This window comes from Pseudopipra pipra, chromosome Z (genome assembly GCF_036250125.1).
Source record: "Pseudopipra pipra isolate bDixPip1 chromosome Z, bDixPip1.hap1, whole genome shotgun sequence".
Taxonomy (NCBI): domain Eukaryota; kingdom Metazoa; phylum Chordata; class Aves; order Passeriformes; family Pipridae; genus Pseudopipra; species Pseudopipra pipra.
In genome coordinates this window covers 28,755,286-28,775,394 of record NC_087581.1, presented here as the reverse complement: position 1 = coordinate 28,775,394, position 20,109 = coordinate 28,755,286, and the positions used below count along the sequence as shown (strand labels likewise).

General features: G+C 43.5%; 1 protein-coding gene across 19 annotated transcripts in view; it reads left to right on the top strand.

The window, feature by feature from the left end:
• MPDZ (multiple PDZ domain crumbs cell polarity complex component) overlaps positions 1 to 20,109 on the top strand; it is a 111,206-nt gene that overhangs the window by 78,613 nt on the left and 12,484 nt on the right. For all 19 annotated transcript variants that reach the window (XM_064641242.1, XM_064641249.1, XM_064641257.1 and 16 more), the window contains 9 exons: positions 13,928 to 14,019; positions 14,314 to 14,404; positions 14,753 to 14,833; positions 15,391 to 15,483; positions 15,577 to 15,651; positions 16,987 to 17,164; positions 17,938 to 18,083; positions 18,439 to 18,522; positions 19,666 to 19,859. In XM_064641242.1, the coding sequence (XP_064497312.1) occupies positions 13,928 to 14,019; positions 14,314 to 14,404; positions 14,753 to 14,833; positions 15,391 to 15,483; positions 15,577 to 15,651; positions 16,987 to 17,164; positions 17,938 to 18,083; positions 18,439 to 18,522; positions 19,666 to 19,859 (1,034 nt within the window). The remainder of the gene's footprint in view (positions 1 to 13,927; positions 14,020 to 14,313; positions 14,405 to 14,752; positions 14,834 to 15,390; positions 15,484 to 15,576; positions 15,652 to 16,986; positions 17,165 to 17,937; positions 18,084 to 18,438; positions 18,523 to 19,665; positions 19,860 to 20,109) is intronic.

The following is a 20,109-nucleotide window of genomic DNA, read 5'->3' as shown; positions in this document are numbered from 1 at the left end:
AAAAGTGGTGGTTGCAGTCCAGTCGAGAGTGGTGGTCTCAGTCTGGTTGAGAGCGGTGAGCTGCAGTCTTCCTCTGGATCCCACAGGTGATTAAAAAGGTCCCAAGACTCCAAGATTATACATCCTCCAGTTCAGGCAGGAATGCTCAGTACCTCCCTCAGAGTGGGGGGTTCCTTAATGGGTGTGAGGACAAGAGCAACTCCTATCTGGCAGGCCTCTTAGCACCTAGTTTATAGCCTGAGGAGTCAGGCTCTATGTGCAGATGGTGTAAATGGTTCATTGATAACAGTTTCTGGGAAATGGCATGGAAGGCTATAGAATACACAGTTTTGGGTTACACCCATCCAGTGATGAACTGGTCTCAGCTATCCTAACTAGGACACTCTTGTATTAGTCCATTGGGATACATGCCTGGAATAAAGACAAGTACAACAGACATTCAAACACTACAAAAAATCTTTTATTGCAGTGAGAATAAAAGAAGTAGCAAAGAGAAGCAAAAGCTAAAAAAGAATATAAAATAACTACTTTATTCATACAATACTATGAACAGCTTTCATTGCAGTATTAACTAGTAAAAAGGGAATTAAAGGGACACTAAAAAAGGATATTAAAACAATACTACGGACAGCTTTTAATACAGTATTAACTAGTAAAAAGGGAATTAAAGGGATACCAAAAAGAATAGAAAAACATTTGTTTTCTCTGTTGTTTCCTATCAAGAAACTGTGCTTACCCACACAGACAGGCCAGGGCTACCAGGATCTGCAGCAGCTGTTTGGTACCCATGCTTAGCGGGCGTCCCCACGGAGCAACACAGTCTCGGTGGAAGGATGAGTATCGCTCAACTCAGCAGTCCTGACACCCCATTTTTATCAGCTCTACATTACACCACGTAGGGCCAGTACGTAGTACAAGGGGATGCCTGAATGGCAGCCAAACACCGCCTGTTCATTACCTAATAGCAGCAGTCTGTGCATGCCCTGCTGTAGGGCAAGGGGCAAACGACCCCTGCCCACGTAATCTTCCTCTCACCATCATCTTTCTCGCCCCTATGTATGACCTCTAGCATTGTGTTTCAAGGATATTTGTATCCATCTTGCAGTAGGGAGCTAAGCCAAGGAGGAACTCAGCTCTGATAGTAGGGGACATCTAGTTGACTTGCTAAAAGAATGCAATGGACCTTACAGTTAACTTGTGCCATAAAGTTACATTGTACAATACTCTGGTTGGTTTCACATCCTAATATAATTACTTTCTCACGCCTCTATGCTCCATTGATCATCTAATTCTAAAGTACCCCCCTGACATTCCACCGCATGATCAATGGTAGCAAGAGGGTGATAGCGCACTACTCAAGATTGTAATGCATTTATCTTGGTGTTTATCATTCGACATACATATGTTAGCACGCAGGGAATTATACACAATATACATATTATTATACATCCGGCTACTAACAAGCTGATTAACAGTTTTTGTAACCAGGGTCATCCCTATTTCCAGGACTTTGTCCTGGAGGGGTATACCACACACTGTGTCTTATACCCCCGACTACTACAGGGGGTGTTAGAGGTATAGATGCAATGTATACTAAAGAACAGAGTGGGCCAGGGTGTAAAATAACAGTATGGTCAGCAGTGTTTTTGATATCCAACAACACAGGTTTAGTACCATCTTGTACTGGATTTAACAAGGTTAAGCCTTTGGTTACTGCTCGTGGAGTTAAAGCAAGTAATTTCACAAGGGGCACTGATGGAGCTTTTAGCTGACAATCAGGTCGCTCCCATTTGACTTCTTGTGGCCCATAACTGTGCGTAAGCTCTAAAACTGTGGCTTCACCTACTATACCATACTGGTGACCTGCTTGGTAAGATACTTTTGCATTAATATTTACTGTGCCTGTGTGGTATCTTGTTGTCCAGGCCAGGGTGCAGATGGTCTTAAACAGCATTAAGGCCTACCTTGAGGGAAGTCTAAACAAGCTAATGGAATTAACGGAATTGATGTGGGAAGGGGAACAATGTTGGGAAGATGTATAAACTACTGTGCTAAAGGGTGAGGGATAATACAGCTACTTTAAAATCTACATTCACTACATAACTACTTCTAAAGCCTATAAAAATTAAAAAATCAAAAACTCCACGCAACAGTCCCCCCTTTAAAGACTGGACAAGACCCAAAGATCTTGTCTAGCCTCTACCACTTATACTTAACATCATACTAGTAAGATGACTAATATTTACAACACTAACCATACAACAAGCTATTATGCAGATCTACCACTATATACAACTAACATGAATAGCTGTTTTATCCAGGTCCAGTTTGGTAACCATGAAGTAAGTGTGTAGAAGATATCTCTGTAAACCTAATGAGACATCTTCAGGAATTACCCAATGTATATAATTTAAACTTGTTGCCAAATTTCAGCCAAATCCATAGTGCAAATTCAGCACTCACATTCATGAAGAATATTGGGTGCATTTTACTAAAGCCAAATGTAAATTTTGGTGCTAAACTCAATTCATAGTTACTGGTGATATTAGACAATACACACAGAAAAAGTTTAAACATCATTTTAACAGTCCTTGTAACAGTCTCTGTTGCTTCACTTGTTTCAGGAACAGAGGCTATCTTCTTTCTGGGTGGCAAATCCAGGGTTTTTGCCAACAACTCTGACCATGATGGAGATGGTCTGCTGAACTTGGAACAGTTCTTTTGTTTGGCTTGTGGGAGTTTCGGTCTCATTGTTTACATAGGCTCAGTTTCTGGGCTGGAACAGATGAACAGGAGTGTCCAGTCCCATAGGCCTAGATGACATGATGAATCTCTGCAGTTCCTGCAAAGCAGAGCTTAAACTATTAAACAATCTTACAAATTAACCTTCCTTTATGCAAATAGGGAGCATGTTGTTTTCTGCCTTGGACTGTATGTGGATCTTTAATATGGCTATATGCAAGGCCTGAACCCACATCATAGATGTCTCTTGACAAACCCTGTTTATTTGTGTTTTGTAAGTCTATGGAGTGTGACTTTCTGTCTGATGACAATCTCACAGGAACCCCAAATCTTGGAATTCCTTCATCTTGACTGTGTGAGAGGAACTTGTGCTTTTATCACATAAAGTGATTGACTGCCAGTCACAGATCTAATAGGCCAGTCAGGAGCTTACCAGAAGCAGGCTGCGTCTGGATGTAACACCAAACGGCACCCTGGCAGTGCCAGTAGCTCATCACAGGGAGTTTGCACTCTCTGGACAGATTCCAGGCCTTATCAGGGGACAGGCCATCCTGCCACAGTCTGCCCCAGACTGCAGTCGATCATCCTTAATTCATGGAGTGGTAGTGCAGGTACTTCTTGCCTCCATGGATAAAAGTATCCTCATGTGTATGTGAATACTAACAAAACAGCTATATTACAATAAAGCTAGGAAGCGATTCTAAGCAAACTATTTAAGCAATCTAAACAAATTGTCCCAACAACCATGTTACCAGTTTGTCTCAGAGATTGCAGGCAAGATGCCAATGAGGTCTCAGAGTCCCATGGGGGAGTCCACAGAACCAGTGCCGTTGCAGTGCTGCAGCCGCCTTCTTACCTCTCTTTCCCCCCTAACACAGGACTTCTCTTCTGTGAAACTCAGCGTTCACTTGCTTCTAGATGACACTGGGTGAGAAAGCATTTTAGAGGCATCAGGTGTATAAATCTGATCTCACAATCACGTGAAAATCCTGTGTGGACTTTCCATCAAACCATCCCTCCAGGAGGAATTCTTTCACAAGCTGCACCAGGCCAAGGAAACAGATGTTTCAAACAGTGTTTACAAACTGCTGTTAAACTGCTGGGACAAGATATATGCAAATATAAACATTACAAACTTTAAAACAATCATTGTAGCAAAAACAATGTAAGCTTTCAATTCTTCTGCAATTAAACTAACAGTAAGAGAAGCCTAAATGTAGCATAGGACAGAAGATAACAAAACAAATACAATAGTCATGGCACTGTTTTGATTCTTGTATATGTACCACCTTTGGAAGTCACAGGCTGATCTTACAATAGTTCTTAACTGTGTCAGAAGCTTTTCTATATTGATCTTTCTTGTTTACTTACTCCTGACCCATTTCAGGAATTCTTATTGCAGTCCAAAATTCCTTGTCTTGGTGTATCTCACTTGCAGTTGTTAAAGCATTCATTCACTTCTGCACGTAAGTTATTTTCACCTGGGTTTTGGTGGTACAGCTTTCAGGTCTGTCAGCTGCAATGGACTTTCTGTAAACAGTCAACTTCTAACACATTGTTAGTTCACACTCAGAACAAAACAGTACCCCCCCTTTTGTTTTTTTCCCACACCCCCCTTAGCTGAATTAGGGCAGAGACATTCACAGGCTGTGAGCCTGAAACAGGCTTAGAATACAGCCGTCAACAGATAGTTTTTTCTATTCCCCCAGCTTAGCTACAACCAGAGGTTCTGCTGGGGAAGAATCCTCCGATCCCCTTCTCTTCAAATCTGGACAACTCCTTCTCCAGTATCCTTTCTTTTTACAGAAAGAATACCTATCATTTGCCTTATCATATTAGCAATTCCATCCACAACTTTTGTGGTGGACATTGTGTCTGTAGCATTCCTGGCAGTTACTGTTTTTTGGGGAGTCAGTCTTGTCTTGCTTTCCCTTATACATCTTTGACCAGTTTGCTGCTCTTGGTTCTGCTACTTGATGTTTCCCCTCTTCTGAGTTACTACCTGACTCCTCACCAGAAACCTCTGTGTCTATGTCAGTGAGATCACTGTCTCGAGTTTCGCATTTCACGCTTGAGGGGTCATAGCAAGGAAGACCCTGCCCCGAGAATTATTTACTTTTCCTTGGCATGCCTAGTTCTTGAGGGTGTGGGGCAAAAGCTGGGAACACCGCTGGACGCTGCCCCCCCCCCCCCTTCAGAATGGGAAACCCTAGGGGCATACCAAAGGGAGGCAGTCGGAATGACCGCGCCGCCCACGTACCCGATGGGACGGTACGGACCATAAAGGACAGCGGGGTGCTAGGGGGAAGGGGGCAGCTCCGGCTCCGCCCATAATGGCGGAGCTGGGGGGTCCCGTGTCGATTGGGACAGGAACGCCGGCTGCAGGCACCGCCCCTGCTCCTCCTCCCATCGCCATGGGGACTGCGCCGGCCCCAGGGGCCGGCACCTCCCCTACAGCCCCCTTCCCTGGGCCGCGTCGGCCCCTGCAGGGACAGACTCGTCCGCGCCGGCAATTACGCCTGTGCTGGCAGCATCCCCCGTTGCCGCCGTAACCGCGCCGGCAGTCGGCACTGTCCCCGGAGCGGCTTCAGCCAGAATGGGTCCCACACCCCCGGGGGGGGTCCGCCCCCAGTTGGCAACTGCCCCGCTCCGGCCGGCTCCAGAGCCGCCACAGCGCCTGCGCATGGGGCAGCTCCCGTTGCCGTAGCAACCGCGCCTGCACCCGCCGGCGCGGCGCTGGCAGGGGCCAAAACCACAGGTGCGGGGGGAACGGTCACCACCACCCACCCCCCCCCCCGCTCCAGTTGGAACAGCCCGGACGAGCCCTGCCTGTCCCGGTGCGACCGCGCCCACTCCCACGGCCCCTAGAGGGAGATTGCCTGGGAGGGAGAGCGACTGCTCCGATTATTTTGCTTTGAAATGAATCATGTGGGTTTTCTTAAATTTACGTGTGGCTTTTGCAACTGGACGTGCCTGTCTCGTATTGGCCTTTTTAGCCACCAGCGTGCTTGTAACAAACGTGGGTAAAGCCCTTCCCAAATCTTCGTTCGCGAAGCCCAGCCATGATGATGATGACATCGTGTACATGTGTAGAAAACGGCTGTATCACCTAACACAGTGTCCCACCCTGCTGGCAGCCTTGACAGGTGGGGGGACAAAGCGTGGTTCTCTCAGTCCATCAGTAGCCTGGCCGGTCCCAGGACAGCTTCGGCAGCGGCCCTCGGGGCCCCCACCGCGACCGCAGCAGGCATCCCCGGTACAGTCTGTCCCGCAGCACCGGCAGGACCTGCTCCAGGGGTGGCCCCAGCCCCCACCGCCACTGCTCCAGTGTCAGCCGCAGGAGGGGCCGCTGCTCCGACGGGACCTGCACCCAGTGTGCCTGCGCCCGGGGCCAGAACGGCTCCCGGACTGCCCCCTCGCCAATCGGGCCTGCTAGAAGATTTAAATCCTCATCTCTGGGGCTTGTAATATAAATTTGGCAGAAAGCCAAAAACAGTTCGGCATACAGTAATTCGTTCCATTGCTCCTCTTTAGGAAGGATCAAAATAAGCTGCAACACTGTATTTATTTCAAAAGAGCCGAACTTCGGCCAAGCTTCTTCTCTGAGTCTGCCATACAAAGGCCATATATGTATGGACAGCTTACATAACTTACATAACTTCTGCCTTTTTAAAGATGTGTTAGGGCCAGCCAAATGCCTCCAGTGTCACAAAACCGAAGCCAGAGGAGACCCCTTAAGGATTTCTTCCTTTCTAGATTGTATGCAGCCCATTACGACAAATAAACAGGCAAGGAAAAACTTAACAGCACTGGGATAAGAATTCACAGCCTCAGGAACACTGTGCAAAGCTCTTTCCCAGAGCGCCACCAACAGCTTCACGTAAGAACAACGTATTTTACCGCACAGGGAGGCGCCCCTCCCCTCATGGCTGTACCTGGCCAGCATGAAACACAAAACTCCCGAGCTTCTCTCTGCCCTGCCTTTACTGAAGCCTTAAGGACAGTCCAGCTGCCCTTCCCGGCAAAACCCTTTCGCCCACAGACTGGGAAAACACTGACTTCTTGCAGCTTCTGGGCCCAAGTCTAAGTTCCCTTCCTAGTCCCACCGTATTCCCAATTTCTGGGGAAAACTCCACTTTATAATTGCTAGCAAAATTACCCAAAGTGACTGCTTTCTTTATCTCACCAAGATCACTGCGAGGAATTCTTCAAAATATGCCAGCCGAAGAAGAATTTCCTGCAGGATGAAATTTCCCAGTCAGGAGATCCAGGTGTTCTAGAGTGCTGGATTCCAATTTCCACCGTTCAGTGAGCCAGACTGTTGCCTAAAGAGACTGCTGAAAAAGAAACTCCGGGCCAAATTAGGGTATAAGATAAGATAAGACAGCAGAAAGCTTTAATGAGCCACCAGGCTCCAGGAATACATCCGTTGTGTGCACCGTGTTCAGGGGGTTCCACAATTTAAGGTGTTAACTCATCCAATCCCAGGTCTGTCAGCCCCCTCGGTTCTGCCCCATTCCGCCCCCCGGCACACCCCTCCAAGAGTTGAGGCAGGGACTCTGGGACCCCCTCTTCCTCATCCTCCTCCTCGTCACAGCACTTCCAGTCCTTGTAGCTCTTCCAGAGTTCTGGATTTGAAGGTCGCTGTGCCTGTGTGGTATCTTGTTGTCCAGGCCAGGGTGCAGATGGTCTTAAACAGCATGAAGGCCTAAGGGAAGTCTTGAGGGAAGTCTAAACAAGCTAACGGAATTAACGGAATTGATGTGGGAAGGGGAGCAGTGTTGGGAAGATGTATAAAGTACTGTGCTAAAGGGTGAGGGATAATACAGCTACTTTAAAATCTACATTCATTACATAACTACTTCTAAAGCCTATAAAAATTAAAAAATCAAAAACTCCATGGCAACAAGCCCCAGCTTTTGCATGCTCCTGAATGTACCACCTCATTTTTACTATTGTCTGTCCTTGTGCACTACCGATTTTATTGGTTGCTGTAGGTCCTAGAGCTCAGGATACTACTGGAGATAGAGTCCTATTACCTCGTGTCCTGCTGTCCGATCCTCTGTGTCTAGCAGTCCCCGATACACAGCTGCTAACTGTATTTCAAAGGGAGTGTACTTTTCCTCTGCTCCCCGAAATTGTTGGGGCAAAAATTCAAGTGGCCTGCGTCGCCCATCTTGTAGTTGCCATAAACTCTGTAGAGCAACATCTTTTTCTACTGACACTTGTAATTCAATGGGTCCTGCCTAAATGGGGTGTAATTCCATGTGCTCTTGTATCAGATTTTTGGCTCCCTCAAACACTACCTGTTGCTCACTGCCCCATTCAAACACAGCTTTTTCCCTGTCACTTTGTGCAATGGTTTTAATAAAATGACTAACCCTGGGAGGTACGACAGTCAAAACCCAACAGCTCCTAGAAATCGCTACATTTCTCATTTAGTTGTGGATGTTGGCCATTCCTTTATGACCTGCGTTGTCTGCTCTGGTACTTCTTGTTTCCCAGCATGCCAGTTATCCCTAGATATTTTACACTCATAGCTGGCCCCTGTATCTTTTTAGGGTTGACAGCCCACCCATCTTTTTTCAGTATGTCTACTACTTTCTCGAGAGCATCACCTGGCTCTTGCTCTGTATTGCCATGGATTAGTACATACTGTACTGTCTGGACTGAGGGGTTCAGATTTGGAAGCTGCTTCAGGGTTTGATGTATAGCCTGGTGACAATAGGTTGGACTGTGTTTATACCCTTGCGGGAGCCTTGTGAATGTATATTGAATACCCTTCCAGGTAAAGGCAAATTGATCCTGTGCTGCCTGTGGTATGGGAATGGTAAAAAAGGCTTTAGCTACGTCTGTTACCGCATACCAATCACCTGGGTGTTTTGGATTTCATGAACTAAATCTGTAACAGTAGGTACAGCAGCTGTAATTGGTGGAGTAGCTTTATTAACACCCCTATAATCTACGATCATTTGCCATGACCCATCTGATTTTTTCACAGGCCATATGTGGGAGTTAAATGGGGAATGAGTGTACCTCACTACTTGTGCCTCAAGTAGTTCTTGGATTGTTGTTTGAATTTCCTCATCTCCACCTGGAATCTTATACTGTTTAAGGTTGGCAATTTGCGTACAAATAGGAATGTTTGCCTCTTCCTGTATCTTTCCTACTTGCATGGCTTGTATGCGCCACTGCGTGGACCCAAATGACCACAGGGTGTTGTCAATCCGTAAGTCCATTGCTCTAATAAGATCAATCCCTATTATATATTCAAATATTTTTACTACCATTACTCTGTAAGGTTTTTGTGGATTGTCTGCTATTTGTAGTGTTATTTCAAGCATACACCCCTGAACTGCCTGTTCTCCAAGGCCCCATACAGGTGCTGGGTCCCCCTTATGTTTGTCAGGATTGCCATGAATAATAGTGATCTCTGCCCTAATATTAACTAATGCTGGCACAGTTTGCTTGTTCTTAGTGGACCAATGTATTGTACAAGTGGTAGAAGATCGTTGATCCTTACGAACACAGCAAGCATTGGGGGACTGCACTGGGGCTTGGCCACATCCCTATTCAAGTTTATGGTTCCCCTCGTCTGGAGGAGCATTAGCCTTTGCTGCCTCAAACCCTGAAAGTACTGGGTCTGTGTTAAGGAACCAATCGACTGTCTTCTGCATCTCAACCCGGAGATATATCTGTTCTTGTTTTGTTGCTCTTCTAATTTGGTGGTGTCAGGCTAACCTCCGTAAGGCTTCTGTTGGCTGCCCAACAATATCTTTTTTTGGAACTCCTTTTTTAAGTAAATCTTGAAATAACTTAGTTCATTCCCCTTTTTCTCTTTTCCCTCCTCTCTGGTTTTCATTATTGTCTCGTTTATTCCCATGGTTGGCTGCTTTGTCTGTGTGTGAGAGACCTGGAAGGTCACCGAGTTGCTGCAACCTCTCTACAATCTCTTCTGTGGGCACCCCTGGGTTAGACACCAACAGCAGAATAATATATGGTTTCCAGGGTAAAGGACAGCCTTCTAATAATTTGTTTCGCATGACTGAGGTTAAAGGCTGTTGCATGTAAAGTTCGGGGCTCTGCAATTCAGCAGCAAATTTCATCGCTTCCCCTTTCAATATCCTGATTGCTTGATGAAGAGTTACCCAGGATGAATTTCCATCCTGCCATAATCCATCATTAGTAAAACAGGCACTAAGACCTTCAGCAATGACTGAAACTAAAGTTTTACTAACTCCTGGTGTTTGTTTTAGACGCCGAAGACCATTTTGTACATATGCATCATTAGTTAACCCTAAAAACTTCATGTCATCAACATTGTCTACTATCACAGAGTCAGCCCCGTGCTCCGTTAATCGAACCATCCACATTTGTGCTCATTCCCCAGGTTGCTGAGAATATTTAGATAAAAGATTGTTAATGTCTTCTGGGGAGAAATCAACAATCTCATCCTGTCTCACTTGTTTACCCTGACTATCCACCACTGCCTTCCACCGTACAACAGGGGCTGCCCTTACTTCCTGTGCCAACTCATCTGTTCTTGATGGCTTCCCTGAATTTTCTATAGAATCATCCTCATCAGAATCATCACTACTACTCCATATGTTACCATCCCACTTCTCTGGGTTCCAATCAGGGGAAGTGACTACAGCACGCACCCGTGGCCCCCAATCACTTTGTTCTATTTTCCTTTGCCTGCACTGAATAGTTCTTCCAACATATTTTTCAGCTGAAGTAACACATTTATCTTCTACCCTGTTCTTTTCAGTTTGAAGGTCAAGTAAAGCTTGGCATTGTACCAGTTGAGTGGCTCTTAACAGCATTCAGCTGCTCCTGCAGTTTGTTGTTCTTTTCTAATTCCTTTTGCAAGTTTTCTACAGGTAACTTACATGCAGCAAGCAGCGCACCCCCCATATGTCCAGCATGTTCCAAACAAATGCTTGATTTAGTAGTAGGGATTTGTGTAAGCTGCTCCCAATATTGCAATACCTCCATAGGGGTCTGCTGTCCCCAATATTCAGAGGGAATCTTTGTACATGTTTCCCATTTATTCCATAAGGTATTCCATGACTCCTGCCCCCATTCTACTAATTCACAGGGAGGAGCAGTGGTTTTCTTGGGTTTATTGCCGCCTGCGGCCAACCCTCCTAACCACTTCTTCATTTTAATCTACTGAATGTTCTCACTAACAAATACAGTTTCAGGCTGAACACAACAATACACACCAATCCACAAAATGTGGCCCTTACACCACAAATTAATCTAACCACACATACACATCAAATCTAAAGTCTGTGTATGTACCAACCACAGAATACACACTCTACAATAGCTCCAAATGGATCCTCCAAAAGACATAAAACAACAGTAATTGCTCAGAAGTACTTCCCATATAGTAACTTAATCAACAAAAACTGGTTCAAAACAGGCAAAAAACTAAAAAAAACATATAAAACACAGACATCGGCACCCTCGGCACCCCCCCCACACACGGGGTTAATTGAACTCTATGTTTCACACCCCATATAGGGACACAGCTTCACAAGCTATGCTCTCCACCTGAAAATCTCCCTTCTCACACAACTCATTTGAGGACGCAGCTCTACAGGCTGTGCACTCCACCTGAAGATCTCCCCACCACTCATTCAGGGACACAGCTTCATTGGCTAAGCATTCCACCAACGAATTTCCCTATACAGTACTGCTTTATTCCACCATGTATCCTGCCGACTATGCCAATTTATGTATTGGTCTGTTAGGATACATGCCTGGAATAAAGATAAGTACAACAGACATTCAAACACTACAAAAAATCTTTTATTGCAGTGAGAATAAAAACTAGCAAAGAGAAGCAAAAGCTAAAAAAGAATATAAAATAACTACTTTACCGGTTGGCATTCATACAATACTATGAACAGCTTTCATTGCAGTATTAACTAGTAAAAAGGGAATTAAAGGGACACTAAAAAAGGATATTAAAACAATACTACGGACAGCTTTTAATACAGTATTAACTAGTAAAAAGGGAATTAAAGGGATACCAAAAAGAACAGAAAAACATTTGTTTTCTCTGTTGTTTCCTATCAAGAAACTGTGCTTACCCACACAGACAGGCCAGGGCTACCAGGATCTGCAGCAGCTGGTTGGTACCCATGCTTAGCGGGCGTCCCCACGGAGCAACACGGTCTCGGTGGAAGGATGAGTATCGCTCAACTCAGCAGTCCTGACACCCCATTTTTATCAGCTCTACATTACACCACGTAGGGCCAGTACGTAGTACAAGGGGATGCTTGAGTGGCAGCCAAACACCGCCTGTTCATTACCTAATGGCAACAGTCTGTGCATGCCCTGCTGTAGGGCAAGGGGCAAACGACCCCTGCCCACGTAATCTTCCTCTCACCATCATCTTTCTCGCCCCTATGTATGACCTCTAGCACTGTGATGGGTATTTGTATCCATCTTGCAGCAGGGAGCTAAGCCAAAGAGGAACTCAGCTCTGATAGTAGGGGACATCTAGTTGACTTGCTAAAAGAATGCAATGGACCTTACAGTTAACTTGTGCCATAAAGTTACATTGTACAATACTCTGGTTGGTTTCACATCCTAATATAATTACTTTCTCACGCCTCTATGCTCCATTGATCATCTAATTCTAAAGTACCCCCCTTACACTCTTCAGTCTGAAGAGCAGATCCTTGCTCAGCCGTGCTGGTTTCTGACCTGCCTTGCTTGTTTTCTTACACATGGGGATGGACACTTGGGCTCTAAGTGTCCTCAAAGAGCTGCCACCTCTGGTCAGTTCCTCTGTCCTTAAGAACAGTTTCCCAGGGAATCTCATCCCCTAATTCTTTAAACAGCTGGTATTTCATTATTCTAAGTTTCAGGGTCAATCCTAACTCTGCTCTTTTTCTGGCCTTTTTTCATTGAGATCAGTAACTCAACCAGGGCATGGTTGCTACAGCCCAGGCTGCCTTCAATCGTAATCTCTTTGATGAGCTCATCCACACTGGTGAGCGTGGGGTCCAGTAAAGCTTCTCTTCTGGTTGGTGTGTCCAATACCTGAACCAGGAAGTTGTCCTCAATGCACTCCAGGTGTCTCCTGTATTGCTTGCAGTCGGCTGCTTTCCCAGCAGACATGGGTGGTTGAAATCCCTATCAGGATGAGAGCTTGTGAGCACAGTTATCCTTGTATCTGAAGCAAGAAGTCTTGTCAACAGGCTCCCCTGACCAAGGTAGCCTGTGCTGGACACCAATCACACGATGTCCCTCGTTGGTCCTGTCTTTGGTTTTTACCCACAGGCTCTTGACCTGTTTGTGGCTGTTCCTCAGAGGCAGCTCTTCACAATCTATCCATTCCTTAACACAGAGCACAACACACCCACCCTTCCTTCCCAGCCTCTCTCTTCTCTGGAGCTTTTAGCCCTCAATTGCAGTTTTCCAGTTGTGTAACTCATCCCACCTGTTTCTCTGAGAGCAATTAGGTCATAGTTTTCTAAGTGCACCATGGTTTCCAGTTCCTGTTGCTTGTTACCCATGCTGCCCGCATTGGTGTAAAAGCACTTGAGCTGGGCTACTGACCTCTTCACCTTTTGAGAGGAACCCTTCTTAATTCCTTTGAGATGACTTAGAAGTGTTTCCCTGCTGCTTCTTAAAGCGTTGGTGTTTCCTCATTCCTCTCTGACACACAAAAGTACATTCCCTTCCCCCACCAAATCTAGATTAAAACTCTGCTAAATGTTCCAGTGTTCAGACCTCTATGTGTAAAGTGCCTTGCTCAGGGATTCAAAGTGGCTGAGATTCAATAAATAATAGCAATCTCATTCCCGGATATAAGCAATTCAATATTTGTTATGGTTAGAATTTCCCATAGCCCTGCTTTATCACCACATCAGTCATGAAGTGATCAATGGCAAGTGAAAATAGATGATGTGCCACGTCAACCCAGTATAATTCAGAGAATGGCATTTTTAGCACTGTGACAATGTTAGTTTGAAATCAAACTGTAGTGAATATTTTTACTGTAAGAAGGGAGGGAAAGCAGAACACAACATACTCTCTTATTTTAATACAGTTGCTGCTTTAGCAAGCAATGTGGAATGAATGATTTTTTTTTAAGGTTTAAAAATTAGTTTAAATATAAGTAGTTAAAATATTTTGATAAATAATTGCTACTTTTCTTTAGATAAATGGGCAAATACTTTATGGAAGGACTCATCAGAATGCTTCCTCAATAATCAAGTGCACACCATCTAAAGTAAAAGTGATCTTTATCAGGTAAGTTCTGGTAAAAGTTTGGCTAAAAAGGTTTATTTTTTAATGTGCTCAAGTTTTGCAGAGAGTTTGTTTGTTTGTTTGTTTGTTTGTTTGTTTAATTTTGGTAAGGTATATGTGCTTTTGATCACAATCTTAGTAGTTGTTAAATATGCCTTGGAGTTTTTTTGTTTTGATACTTCTATTGTTAGAACCAGAAATAAGGTCAAATAAAGCACTAGACCTAAACTTGTCCTTAGAAATATTGTGGTATATTAACTACCTCCTTACTGCATTCTTTAACTGAATTTGTTACAGAAATAAAGATGCAGTAAATCAGATGGCTGTTTGCCCTGCAAAGTCAGTAGAGGCTTCACAAAGTACTTCAGGGACACTTCAACATCAAGAGGTAAAGTAAATATTTGTTTTTCTTATTTGACCAAGATACTAACGTTGTTCTGGATAGAGGAGTGCTCTGTCTGCTTATAATATACCATAAAAGAGAAAGAAACCAAATAGAAGAACAAAGTTCTTCTTCTGTTCTGGGCTACTAAGTTTATTACATCTGTGCTCAATTTTGTTTCATTTTATATTCTTCTATACTGTGAAGTAAGTCTGACTTCCCATTGATAGGGTTATAGCAGTTTAAATGAATCTAGAAAATTATCATACTCACTTTAAGCGTTTAAGAGCTACTTTATTTTGATGCAAAATGTTGGAAATAGTTGCTTACAGTTACATTTTCATTTTCTTTTAGACTGATGCAAGTGTTGCAAACTCTAGCGCTTTTTCTGACTTGAGTTCATGTAAAAACATTCAGTATGTGGAACTTCCTAAGGTATGTGATGAAAGTTAAATTTATATCAGTCACACTTGTATTCACTAGCCTCCATTTTTTTAATGGAGTCCCTCTAATGGGAAACAAAATGTGTCTCTTAGTTACTAGAAGTTAGAAAAGTGATTTCTAGAGGTCTTCTCTTCCTATTTGTGAATGGACCCAAAGTTTTCCTCACATGATGACTGTCTTTGAGTCATGAGTTGCTTTAACTTCACATAAATTTGCCAATTGCTCTGTGTCTCTGGAAGAAGTCGTCTTTTGTTCTGTTTAAAAAACTTTTGGTGGTTCCTCAGGTAAAATCATTGTCTAAGTTATTCAAAATAACAACTGAATCGCAATTGACCTTGTAAGTTTCGAAGGAGTGGGTTTGAATTTAGAAGTGGTTCAGGCTGGTGGAACCTATTTCAGAAATAGATTAGTTTAAAACAACAATATTGATGCATTGTGAAAAACCTAACTTTTGTTATGTCAGCAGGCTTCACTAGTCTTTAGTGAATGTATTTTGACATTTTGATATACACAGTACTTAACCATTTGCATTTTTCTGTTTGCCCTAGGATCAAGGAGGCTTTGGAATTGCCATTAGTGAAGAAGACACCATTAATGGAGTAGTTATTAAGAGCTTAACAGATAATGGTGCAGCAGCAAAGGTGTGAGAATATTTAAATTTCAATTAGGGAATGAAAAATGTTTTTTTGAAGTAGCATCCAGAGCTGATATTTTTTATTCTATGTTTTTTCCAGGATGGACGAATCAAAGTTGGTGATCAGATTCTGGCAGTGGATGATGAGATTGTTGCGGGATATCCTGTAGAAAAGGTGCCTCTGAAGTGTCAGGAATGTTGCAGAAATCTCACTGCTTAATGTGGGAGTGATTGTATCTTAAACCAGCAAGGTTTTCATGACTGTACTCTGACTTAATTTTCAAAGCTGGCTAAAAAAGCAAAGATCTGCAGGCACTATCTGGATAAGGAAACTACTGCAGAATAAGCTAAAGTCTAAATTTAAAGCTCAGCTGTTATTTTACATTCATTCACTACATGAATCATCTATCTCTGTGCTACAAATCTGATATTATTTTCTCTGTGGTTTAGACCTGATGCCTGAGAGGCACTTAGTGCAATAAAAGCCATGAACTATTGCTCAGTAATGACTCTGCATAGCTACTCCACTTTAAAAGTATTAGAACTAGTAAATTTAATATGTGTAAATTTACATGGGCGAGTTGTGTCAGTGGTAAATCAGGTCATGAACTGCACTTATCCAAGGGGACTGTTTGCAGTAACAGCCTCATTATATTCCAAGCCTGGTATTTCAACCCTTTGGAGAAACATATCTCTGTTCCTAAATAACAAGATTTATTTCTAACTTCTAGGTCTGCACACTCAATTTGAACTCTGTAATGAATCAAGGAGGGTTTTTTCTAGCACTTGCCTTGCTACCAAGAAAAGTGATTCTTTAGGCATGAGTAGATTACTTTCTGTTTGTTAAAGGGCAATTAGGAAAGCATCAGTCTTACTCTTTGATGCACTGCTATCTTTGAAGCAGTAAATAAGTAAGAGATAGTGAAGTTGTCTATAGACAAATAGGTAGGCTTTGGAAGAAAAGAGAGATTGGGTAAGTAATTTCTGAAAATAGTTCTACTGAAATGTAAAGTCTCAGAAGGATTTGGTGTCTTTTCTGTGAGATGGCAATTGATTTTGAAGGTTTTTCAGTATCTCTTTAAACTAGATTTTGTGTTACACCCTGGTTTCCTTCTCTCCCTCCCATAGTTCAGATAGTACTTTCGAATATTCCTTCTAGAATGGCAGTAGCACATTTTTTTAAGATGTTTGGATATTGACTTCTGTGAGATCAGAATTGACCTCCATCCAGCATTAAAAGTTTTCTGTTTTTCTAATAATTGCTATAAATAGAGTCTTTTGTTCAGAGAGGACATTGAAAGTCTGCCTCATTCTCGTCTGATATAGTTTGGCAAAGTTTCATGGAGAAAAGTTTCTCAGAAAAACCATCAATATTTGTCTTTGTTCCTTGCCAAGTAAACCTGCAGCATTGTAACTGGTAGCTCCAGTTTACAGAACAGTTATTCTGCTTTATTTTTGATTTGCAACTGAACAATCTAGTTACACTCTTCATCAGCTTTTCTTTTTTCAGTTTATAAGTCTTCTGAAGACATCCAAAACTACAGTGAGGCTTACAATCAACTCAGCGGAGTTGGATAACCTGACTGCAGCACCAGTCCCTTCCAGCACTGCCCCAGCAGACAAGAGAAATATGCAGCCTCCAGCAACTATTCCTGCTTCCAGCTCACCAGAACCAGAAGCAGTCAAAAGTAATGTTTTTCTTGTGTGCTTATCTTCACTGAGGTTGTAGCCTTAAAATGAAGACCTGTCTTGTGAATTTCCTCCTTTTGTATGCACTCAGCTGTCTTGTGAGTTGCATTTTTTAATACTTTTGGATTACATGTTCCTCTAAGAGAAGCATTGTACCACCATCCTGAAGACCTACCATATACTTTCCCACTAGCCTGTTGCAGAGGCAGGAGAATGGAGGGACGGATCTTCTCCTCCCTCTTAAATACTGGACAGCAGGTGCCTCATGGCTATCTGGAACGAAGTGAGAGGCATTCCTTAAAATGACAGAGAAAAGTCATGTCATTTTTCCTAGGAAAAGGGGATGGTTGAAACTGTCTTGCCATTTATAAGTAGCCACATTTGATTCTTCTCCTTTAGAGTGGAGAGTCAAGATGTTACTGATGGATGAAGGTTATTGGTTAAGCAACGCAATTCTAAGAAGTTAATAACTTGAGTAATGCACACATCATATAGATACTTAAATTGTATCCTAAATAGAATATGTTTGTACAATATCTTCTTTGTCTGTCCAGACTGTGACCCAGGTACTTGATGGCATGAAAACAGGACACTTGTAAATGAAACTACAGGACAGTACTTGTTTGAGGGGAAGGGCAAATTGGCAGCATCATTCTCTGTGGGTCAGCTCTTGGTGTGCAGCTGTCAATGAGCTCTGAAAAATGCTGTTTTAAAGTCACTTTTCTAATACCAAGCCCTCTTACTGTAACCAGGATGTTTAATTGTTTTTTAGACACAAGCAGATCTTCAACTCCAGCCATGTTAGCCTCTGACCCAGCTACTTGTCCCATCATTCCTGGATGTGAAACAACCATTGACATCTCCAAAGGGCGGACTGGTCTTGGTCTGAGCATTGTTGGAGGAGCAGACACTTTGCTGGTTGGTTGGAAAAATATGTGTGTCACTCAAGTGAAATAACAGTAATGAAATTAAAGTGTCTGATAGAAGAGATTTTTCTCGTCATTTTTTTCTATAGCATTTACAGAAAGACACAAAGAAACCAGTTTAGGGAAAAAAAAAAGAAAAAAGCACTTCTAAAATTGAAAGTATAAATGAACTTCCTAAATATTTTGATTCATAAATAAACTTCGTAAACTTCTTAAATATTTGTTCATCGTACATCTGACTTGTGCTTATCATTGATAAATTATAGTAGGAATTTTCAGTTGCTCTTATTTCAAAATGGGGTATTTTCTTGCAACATGCGATTTTTGATTTTTTTTTTTGTCCACAGGGAGCAATCATTATCCATGAAGTATATGAAGAAGGAGCAGCATCTAAAGATGGGAGACTGTGGGCTGGGGATCAGATATTAGAGGTATGGCGATTTCTTTGGTTCCTGTAGTGGATTGACCCTGGCTGGATGCCAAAGGTGCTCTCTCACTCCCCTCTGCAACTGGACAGGGGAGAGAAAGGATTCATGAGTTAAGGACTGAGAGAGATCACTTACTGATCACCATCATGGGCAAAACAGACTCGAAGTGGGGATATTAATTAAATTTTTTACAAATAGAGTCAGAGCAGGAGAATGAGAAGTAAAACAAACCTTAAAAACACCTTCCTCCCACCCCTCCTTCCAGTTTCTACCTCCTCCCCCACAGTGGCACAGGGAAACCGGAATGGGGGTAACAGTCAGTTGTTGTTTCTGCCATTGCACAAGGAGAGGAGTCCTTCTTCTGCTCCCTGTGGGGCATCTCCTACAGGGGACAGTTCTTCATGAACTTCTCCAGCATAAGTCCCTCCCATGAACTGCTGCCGTGTAGATCATTTTTCCATGGGGTGAGTGCAATGTTCTTCAGGCACAGGCTGCTCCAGTGTGAGTCCTCAACAAGTCCCACCGGGAGAACCTCTAGCATGGGCCCCTCTCTCCATGGGTCCCTGCCAGGACCCTGCTCCAGCAGGCCTCCCACGGGGTCACAGCCTCCTTCAGGCATCCACCTACTCTGGCGTGGGTCTCCTCCACTGGCTGCAGGTGGATCTCTACACTCCGATGGTCCCCCATGGGCTGCAGGGGCACAGCTGCTCCACCATGGTCTGCACCACGGGCTGCAGGGGAACCTCAGCCTGGAGCACCTCCCCCCCTCCCCTCTCCACTGACCTTGGTGTCTGCAGAATTGTTCACATGTTCTCACTCTGCTCTTCTCTGGCTGCAATTTTCATCTGCACAAAACTTTTTTTCCTTCTTAAATATGTAATCACAGAGGTGTTACTGTCATTCATGATGGCTCGGCTTTGGCCAGTGGTGGGTCCATCCTGAAGACAACTGTTATTGGCTCTACAAGACAGGGGGAAATCTTCTGGCAGCTTCTCACAGAAGCCACCCCTGCAGCCCCAGCTCTGCTACCAAAACCTGGCCATGCAAACCCAATACAGTCACTTTTGTTTTCATTGAACAGAAGGTCTGTTCTGTTTGTCTGCTGGAAGGTGCTACACAATTTACCATTGTATGCTTTCATTGCAGGTGAACGGAATTGACCTCAGGAATGCCACACATGACGAAGCCATAAATGTCCTCCGACAGACTCCCCAAAAGGTTCGTCTGACTGTGTACAGAGATGAGGCCCAGTACAAGGAGGAAGACATGTATGATGTGCTCAATATAGAGCTTCAGAAGAAGCCTGGCAAAGGCCTTGGGCTGAGTATTGTTGGGAAAAGGTAAGTAATGTAACTGGAGAGTCAATATCTGGAACTTGCTGGGCATGCTCATGTTTCTGTTATGATCTGGTGCTCAGATCCCACAGGCTTGAAGGCCAAACACATCATTTTTGTACCTAAGCTGATTGGTCTTCCCTAAAGGAACTAGCCCATCGTTACTCAGAAAAATGAGACAGTGTTTATTGTCTTCCCAATAGCAAGCCATAAAAATGACCCTCAAACAATGCTGTAATGCAAAATCCGTGTATGT